Genomic DNA, 9230 nt, shown 5'->3' on the forward strand with positions numbered 1-9230 from the left:
TTCATCCCCGGTGTCTGGGGGAGAGGTACCACAGGTCCTTTCTCCTTCAGCCACCGGCTGATTCATCCCCGGTGTCTGGGGGAGAGGTACCGCAGGTCCTTTCTCCTTCAGCCACCGGCTGATTCATCCCCGGTGTCTGGGGGAGAGGTACCGCAGGTCCTTTCTCCTTCAGCCACCGGCTGATTCATCCCCGGTGTCTGGGGGAGAGGTACCACAGGTCCTTTCTCCTTCAGCCACCGGCTGATTCATCCCCGGTGTCTGAGAGGTACCACAGGTCCTTTCTCCTTCAGCCACCGGCTGATTCACCCCCGGTGTCTGGGGGAGAGGTACCACAGGTCCTTTCTCCTTCAGCCACCGGCTGATTCATCCCCGGTGTCTGAGGGAGAGGTACCACAGGTCCTTTCTCCTTCAGCCACCGGCTGATTCATCCCCGGTGTCTGGGGGAGAGGTACCACAGGTCCTTTCTCCTTCAGCCACCGGCTGATTCATCCCCGGTGTCTGAGGGAGAGGTACCGCAGGTCCTTTCTCCTTCAGCCACCGGCTGATTCATCCCCGGTGTCTGAGAGGTACCACAGGTCCTTTCTCCTTCAGCCACCGGCTGATTCATCCCCGGTGTCTGAGAGGTACCGCAGGTCCTTTCTCCTTCAGCCACCGGCTGATTCATCCCCGGTGTCTGGGGGAGAGGTACCGCAGGTCCTTTCTCCTTCAGCCACCGGCTGATTCATCCCCGGTGTCTGGGGGAGAGGTACCACAGGTCCTTTCTCCTTCAGCCACCGGCTGATTCATCCCCGGTGTCTGAGGGAGAGGTACCACAGGTCCTTTCTCCTTCAGCCACCGGCTGATTCATCCCCGGTGTCTGAGGGAGAGGTACCGCAGGTCCTTTCTCCTTCAGCCACCGGCTGATTCATCCCCGGTGTCTGGGGGAGAGGTACCACAGGTCCTTTCTCCTTCAGCCACCGGCTGATTCATCCCCGGTGTCTGAGGGAGAGGTACCGCAGGTCCTTTCTCCTTCAGCCACCAGCTGATTCATCCCCGGTGTCTGAGGGAGAGGTACCGCAGGTCCTTTCTCCTTCAGCCACCGGCTGATTCATCCCCGGTGTCTGGGGGAGAGGTACCACAGGTCCTTTCTCCTTCAGCCACCGGCTGATTCATCCCCGGTGTCTGGGGGAGAGGTACCACAGGTCCTTTCTCCCCGCTGCTGTCAGGCTGCACAACAAGCTGAGCTCCCAGTAGGACACAAACACTTGAACACTTTGGACTTCGCACTGAACAGCACTTTAGCCCAGTGGTGCAATACGAATACGTTTAAGTACTTTTTATATTTTATTCACTTTATTCTATTTCTACTCCGTCTGTATATATAATATTCTTCTTGTTTTTGACTCTTTTATCTTATTTCTGTTATTATACTACTTGTTTTACTTATTACTGTGAGCAATGCTGCTGTAATCCTGTAATTTCCCCACTGAGGGACTAATAAAGGATTATCTTATCTTATCTTACACACAGTGTCTCATACACACACACACAGTGTCTCATACACACACACAGTGTCTCATACACACACACAGTGTCTCATACACACACACACAGTGTCTCATACACACACACAGTGTCTCATACACACACACACAGTGTCTCATACACACACACACAGTGTCTCATACACACACACAGTGTCTCATACACACACACACAGTGTCTCATACACACACACAGTGTCTCATACACACACACACACACAGTGTCTCATACACACACACACAGTGTCTCATACACACACACACACAGTGTCTCATACACACACACACAGTGTCTCATACACACACACACAGTGTCTCATACACACACACACACACACAGTGTCTCATACACACACACACACACACAGTGTCTCATACACACACACAGTGTCTCATACACACACACAGTGTCTCATACACACACACAGTGTCTCATACACACACACAGTGTCTCATACACACACACAGTGTCTCATACACACACACAGTGTCTCACACACACACAGTGTCTCACACACACACACAGTGTCTCACACACACACACAGTGTCTCATACACACACACACACACACAGTGTCTCATACACACACACACACACACAGTGTCTCATACACACACACAGTGTCTCATACACACACACACACACAGTGTCTCATACACACACACAGTGTCTCATACACACACACAGTGTCTCATACACACACACACACACACAGTGTCTCATACACACACACACACACAGTGTCTCATACACACACACACAGTGTCTCACACACACAAACATCTTTCTGCTGGTTAAACAGTTGTTAGTTGCAGAAACGGCTGAAATCGATCAACAACAATTTAATTGGCTACAGTTTTCATAATTGATCATTTAATTTGTCTTTTTTTTTATGATTTAAAAAAAAAAAAATGTTTATCATTTTCAATATTTTCATTTATATTTTCATTATTTATAATATCATTATTTGATGATTTTTACTTTTACTTTTTCAATATAATTTGTATTATTATTATTCAGATTGTGTGTGTGCTCACCTGTGTGACCTCATACCCTCACTACAGGTGTGTGTGCTCACCTGTGTGACCTCATACCCTCACTACAGGTGTGTGTGCTCACCTGTGTGACCTCATACCCTCACTACAGGTGTGTGTGCTCACCTGTGTGACCTCATACCCTCACTACAGGTGAGTGAAGCTGCTGCTTCTGTCCCCACAGATGCAGACGGTCACACTGATTCCCGGTGACGGCATCGGACCCGAGATATCCTCTGCTGTCGTGAAGATCTTTGAGGCTGCGAAGGTCGGTGACCTCACGCTTTCATCCAGGTGTTCCCAACCAGCTCACCTGTGTTCTAAACACCTGGCGTTTCACCCGCAGGCTCCGGTCTGCTGGGAGGAGAGGAACGTGACGGCCATCAAAGGACCCGGAGGCCGATGGATGATCCCCCCCGATGCCAAAGAGTCCATGGACCGCAGCAAGATCGGGCTGAAGGGTGAGGAACAGATGGAATTATGGGTTATATCCTCAGACAAAGATCCTCTGAACAACAGATGCTCTGTCGTTTAGTAAATGTTCTAATTAAACTCTGTTCGGAGACAAAGATCCTCTGAACAACAGATGCTCTGTAGTTTAGTAGATGTTCTAACTAAACTCTGTTTAAAGAAACAAAGATCCTCTGAACAACAGATGTTCTGGGTATCGGAGGGTCTTGATTCAGAGAGACTTTACAGACCGTAGTGATTGCCGATCCCTTTACTGAACTGAGCTCTAGTTTCTGGTGGTTTCTCCTCCAGGACCCCTGAAGACCCCCATCGCCGCGGGTCACCCCTCCATGAACCTGCTGCTGAGGAAGACCTTCGACCTCTATGCCAACGTGCGACCCTGCATCTCCATCGAGGGCTACAAGACTCCGTACACCGACGTCAACCTGGTCACCATCCGGGAGAACACGGAGGGCGAGTACAGCGGCATCGAACACGTGGTGGGTGTCTCTTAAAGGGCCGGTGCGCCAACAGGAGTTACATGGAACAAATCTAAATCTGACCTCAGCCGAGTGAAGACGGACAGCGTCCTCAACAGAGAACCTTTAGTCCTCAACAGAGAACCGTTAGTCCTCAACAGAGAACCGTTAGTCCTCAACAGAGAACCTTTAGTCCTCAACAGAGAACCTTTAGTCCTCAACAGAGAACCTTTAGTCCTCAACAGAGAACCGTTAGTCCTCAACAGAGAACCTTTAGTCCTCAACAGAGAACCTTTAGTCCTCAACAGAGAACCGTTAGTCCTCAACAGAGAACCGTTAGTCCTCAACAGAGAACCTTTAGTCCTCAACAGAGAACCTTTAGTCCTCAACAGAGAACCGTTAGTCCTCAACAGAGAACCGTTAGTCCTCAACAGAGAACCTTTAGTCTTCAACAGAGAACCTTTAGTCCTCAACAGAGAACCTTTAGTCCTCAACAGAGAACCTTTAGTCTTCAACAGAGAACCGTTAGTCCTCAACAGAGAACCGTTAGTCCTCAACAGAGAACCGTTAGTCCTCAACAGAGAACCTTTAGTCCTCTGCTAGCTTTGATACGATGGATCAATAACACATCTGGATTGATTGTAGTTAATCTCCAACACTACATTTTACTAGATTACGCATCATGAGAACGTCATTTACCTTCAGCCAGTACTCATTTTCACTGAGCAGAGCCTGAACGCATCATCATGTAGCTGAAGCTGCACTGGTTCTCCATTAGCGGTGCTGCTAACGTTACTAGCTTGGTTGTTGGAAAGTCACATGATCAGAGACCAGGAAGTGATGATGGTGCACCTGACCGGCTGAGGACAGGACGCTCCTCCTCGTCTCCGGGGTAAGGAGGAGGAACCCGGTCTTTGTTCACACTGTCTGCTCGGATCTCAAAGTCCTGGTTGAGAAACTATCACACCTTTTTGGGACTTCCTGTTGCCAGGACAGGAAGTCTTTAGCCTAGCTTAGCATTAGCACATGATGCATCTGGACGGCATCTGTCGGATGGAAGTAAACCAGGACCCAAAGCTGATGGTAGGCTTCCCAGTTCATGTGTGATGTCACTTCCTGTCCATGGTCCTCCACTCACATGGATCCCCGATGGACCCCATGAAGTCATGTCTACATCCCTGGTGTTTTCTCCCCCTCTGGAAGGACCACTTCCTGTCCTCACTTTAATGTCCCACCACTTCCTGTCCTCACTTTAATGTCCCACCACTTCCTGTCCTCACTTTAATGTCCCACCACTTCCTGTCCTCACTTTAATGTCCCACCACTTCCTGTCCTCACTTTAATGTCCTCCTCTGGAAGGACCACTTCCTGTCCTCACTTTAATGTCCTCCTCTGGAAGGACCACTTCCTGTCCTCACTTTAATGTCCCACCACTTCCTGTCCTCACTTTAATGTCCCACCACTTCCTGTCCTCACTTTAATGTCCCACCACTTCCTGTCCTCACTTTAATGTCCTCCTCTGGAAGGACCACTTCCTGTCCTCACTTTAATGTCCCACCACTTCCTGTCCTCACTTTAATGTCCCACCACTTCCTGTCCTCACTTTAATGTCCCACCACTTCCTGTCCTCACTTTAATGTCCTCCCCGTAGATCGTGGAGGGCGTCGTCCAGAGCATCAAGCTGATCACGGAGGACGCCAGCAGACGCATCGCTGAGTACGCCTTCGAGTACGCCCGAAACAACCAGAGGAGCAGCGTGACGGCCGTCCACAAGGCCAACATCATGTGAGCCTGTCTGCCTGCCTGCGTGTGTCTGTCTCTCTCTCACCTGTCTCTCTCTCACCTGTCTCTCTCTACCCGTCTGTCTCTCCAGGCGGATGTCAGACGGTCTGTTCCTGAGAAAGTGTCGTGAAGTGGCAGAAACCTACAAAGACATCAAGTTCACAGAGATGTACCTGGACACGGTGTGTCTGAACGTGAGTCAGAGGCTCCGCCCACTTTGTCCTCTTGAACTCAGTGTCTCTTTGACCCCTGACCTCTGACCTCCAGATGGTTCAGGATCCGACGCAGTTTGACGTCCTGGTGATGCCCAACCTGTACGGAGACATTCTCAGGTGTGTGTGTGTGTGTGTGTGTGTGTGTGTGTGTGTGTGTGTGTGTGTGTGTGTGTGTGTGTGTGTGTGTGTGTGTGTGTGTGTGTGTGTGTGTGTGTGTGTGTGTGTGTGTGTGTGTGTGTGTGTGTGTGTGTGTGTGTGTGTGTGTGTGTGTGTGTGTGTGTGTGTGTGTGTGTGTGTGTGTGTGTGTGTGTGTGTGTGTGTGTGTGTGTGTGTGTGTAACCTGGTCTCTGGTGTTTCAGTGACCTGTGTGCCGGTCTGATTGGAGGACTCGGCGTGACGCCCAGCGGGAACATCGGTGCCAACGGAGTCGCCATCTTTGAATCGGTTTGTTCTGTTTTATAAGGAACCAAGACTGATGTGGGTTTGGGGGTCTGAGACTCTGATGTGGCTTTGGGGGTCTGAGACTCTGATGTGGGTTTGGGGGTCTGAGACTCTGATGTGGGTTTGGGGGTCTGAGACTCTGATGTGGGTTTGGGGGTCTGAGACTCTGATGTGGGTTTGGGGGTCTGAGACTCTGATGTGGGTTTGGGGGTCTGAGACTCTGATGTGGCTTTGGGGGTCTGAGACTCTGATGTGGCTTTGGGGGTCCTGCAGGTCCACGGCACCGCCCCCGACATCGCCGGGCTGGACTTGGCCAACCCGACCGCTCTGTTGCTCAGCGCCGTCATGATGCTGCGACACATGGGGCACCATGAGCACGCCACCCGGATCCAGACCGCCTGCTTCGACACCATCAGGGACAAGAAGGTGTGGGGGGGTCTGAAGTCTGAAGAAGCACATTTAGATTCACATATTGCGTAATAACCCCTTTGTACCTGCGTCTCAGGTGTTGACCGGAGATCTGGGAGGAAGCTCCAAGTGTTCAGAGTTCACAGCCGATATCTGCCATCGCATCCAGGACCTGGACTGAGGAGGCGGAGTCTCTTCTCTCTCTCCCCCCACCCCCCCTCTGTACTTACTTAAAGAAACTATATTTTTCTGAGGGAGGGGGCGGGGCTTGTTCTGCAGCTGCCTGACTTAAGGAAACGCTCTCAGCTAAAATACGCACAAGCGTCACATGACCAAGGTATCGTGACTTTAATATCAGCACTGTTTGTCCTCATATTTGATATTTTTTAACGGTAATAGTTATTTATTGTTTTCTGTCTCTGCTGCTCTTCTTCATAAAGTATAAAAAGATAACGTCTCTCTGTCTCCGTCAATCAGAAGGTTCAATAATGTTCAATTAATACTGTATCATATAAAACTATATATGGATAAATATTTACATATATTTCTTTTTTTTAAATATTTGTTATCATATTATATATAATATACTTGTGTATATTTATTTATTCTAAAATATATTTAAAATCCTATATATTTACCGTATTGTATAATTATTTATCCATTCATGTGTTCATCGCTTTAAAGGTGTAGATCATTTTAATGGCTCATACTATAATGTATACTATATGTAAAGCTTTCAGATACATATAGAACAGTAAAAAGAACAATAAGTATTCTGATGGGTAAAGAAAAGTATAAAAATAGCAGAACATAATAGAACAATACTCATAAAATGGAATATATATATTTATATATTTTTTATTAAATATTTCCTAATCAGCTCTGAGTCTTCAAAGAGATTTTTCAGAACCAGTAAAGTCATTTGAACGGAGGGCACGCCCCTCTCGCGGTGACGTCACGGGAACACGCCCCCTCTGCTCAGGCTGTGACAAGCTGTCAGAGCCGGACCGGAAACACGGCGATGTAACCTACAAAATAAAAGCTCACGATGGAGAGTGCAGGTGATTTTATTATCTGGCTTTAGATTTATTTATTGTGTGAAATTGATCCTAATGTTATGCTAACAGTTCCATAATGTTATATACATATATGTATACTTTATTTTAAGAATAGTATTTAAAGAAGATGGCATGTTTAAATTTAATAGAAGAATCATTAAAGTCTAATATCGAATAATTAAAAATATAAAACGGCTGAAATAATACATTTAAAAAAACTGACACACATTGTAAAATATTGGTCCAAAGTAATTAATAGTAGAAAGTAATATTTATTTATATCTGATGTACAGGTGAACCTTAGCTCCTCCCATCAGTGTATGAATGTTAGTTACCTGATGTACTGGTGAACCTTAGCTCCTCCCATCAGTGTATGAATGTTAGTTACCTGACGGACAGGTGAACCTTAGCTCCTCCCATCAGTGTGTGAATGTTAGTTACTGCTGATGGACAGGTGAACCTTAGCTCCTCCCATCAGTGTGAATGTTAGTTACCTGATGTACAGGTGAACCTTAGCTCCTCCCATCAGTGTGTGAATGTTAGTTACTGCTGATGGACAGGTGAACCTTAGCTCCTCCCATCAGTGTGTGAATGTTAGTTACCTGATGTACAGGTGAACCTTAGCTCCTCCCATCAGTGTATGAATGTTAGTTACCTGATGTACAGGTGAACCTTAGCTCCTCCCATCAGTGTGTGAATGTTAGTTACCTGATGTACAGGTGGAACCTTAGCTCCTCCCATCAGTGTGTGAATGTTAGTTACCTGATGGACAGGTGAACCTTAGCTCCTCCCATCAGTGTGTGAATGTTAGTTACCTGATGTACAGGTGGAAGCTTAGCTCCTCCCATCAGTGTATGAATGTTAGTTACCTGATGTACAGGTGAACCTTAGCTCCTCCCATCAGTGTGTGAATGTTAGTTACCTGATGTACAGGTGGAACCTTAGCTCCTCCCATCAGTGTATGAATGTTAGTTACCTGATGGACAGGTGAACCTTAGCTCCTCCCATCAGTGTGTGAATGTTAGTTACCTGATGGACAGGTGAACCTTAGCTCCTCCCATCAGTGTGTGAATGTTAGTTACCTGATGTACAGGTGGAAGCTTAGCTCCTCCCATCAGTGTATGAATGTTAGTTACCTGATGTACAGGTGGAACCTTAGCTCCTCCCATCAGTGTGTGAATGTTAGTTACCTGATGTACAGGTGAACCTTAGCTCCTCCCATCAGTGTGTGAATGTTAGTTACCTGATGGACAGGTGAACCTTAGCTCCTCCCATCAGTGTGTGAATGTTAGTTACCTGATGTACAGGTGGAACCTTAGCTCCTCCCATCAGTGTATGAATGTTAGTTACCTGATGGACAGGTGAACCTTAGCTCCTCCCATCAGTGTGTGAATGTTAGTTACCTGATGTACAGGTGGAACCTTAGCTCCTCCCATCAGTGTATGAATGTTAGTTACCTGATGTACAGGTGAACCTTAGCTCCTCCCATCAGTGTATGAATGTTAGTTACCTGATGGACAGGTGAACCTTAGCTCCTCCCATCAGTGTGTGAATGTTAGTTACCTGATGTACAGGTGGAACCTTAGCTCCTCCCATCAGTGTATGAATGTTAGTTACCTGATGTACAGGTGAACCTTAGCTCCTCCCATCAGTGTATGAATGTTAGTTACCTGATGGACAGGTGAAGCTTAGCTCCTCCCATCAGTGTATGAATGTTAGTTACCTGATGTACAGGTGGAACCTTAGCTCCTCCCATCAGTGTATGAATGTTAGTTACCTGATTTACAGGTGAACCTTAGCTCCTCCCATCAGTGTGTGAATGTTAGTTACCTGATGGAC

General features: G+C 47.3%; 1 protein-coding gene across 2 annotated transcripts in view; it reads left to right on the forward strand.

Annotated features, from left to right (window-relative positions):
* LOC117728048 (isocitrate dehydrogenase [NAD] subunit alpha, mitochondrial-like) overlaps nt 1-6790 on the forward strand; it is an 8660-nt gene extending 1870 nt beyond the window's left edge. For both annotated transcript variants that reach the window (XM_034528736.1, XM_034528746.1), the window contains 9 exons: nt 2743-2826; nt 2905-3019; nt 3321-3508; nt 5139-5272; nt 5361-5463; nt 5537-5601; nt 5844-5928; nt 6199-6351; nt 6431-6790. In XM_034528736.1, coding sequence (XP_034384627.1) covers nt 2743-2826; nt 2905-3019; nt 3321-3508; nt 5139-5272; nt 5361-5463; nt 5537-5601; nt 5844-5928; nt 6199-6351; nt 6431-6514 — 1011 coding nt within the window. In that variant the 3' untranslated portion in view covers nt 6515-6790. The remainder of the gene's footprint in view (nt 1-2742; nt 2827-2904; nt 3020-3320; nt 3509-5138; nt 5273-5360; nt 5464-5536; nt 5602-5843; nt 5929-6198; nt 6352-6430) is intronic.
* The last annotated feature ends 2440 nt before the right edge of the window (nt 6791-9230 follow it).

The sequence above is a fragment of the Cyclopterus lumpus genome, chromosome 3, assembly GCF_009769545.1.
Source record: "Cyclopterus lumpus isolate fCycLum1 chromosome 3, fCycLum1.pri, whole genome shotgun sequence".
Classification (NCBI taxonomy): domain Eukaryota; kingdom Metazoa; phylum Chordata; class Actinopteri; order Perciformes; family Cyclopteridae; genus Cyclopterus; species Cyclopterus lumpus.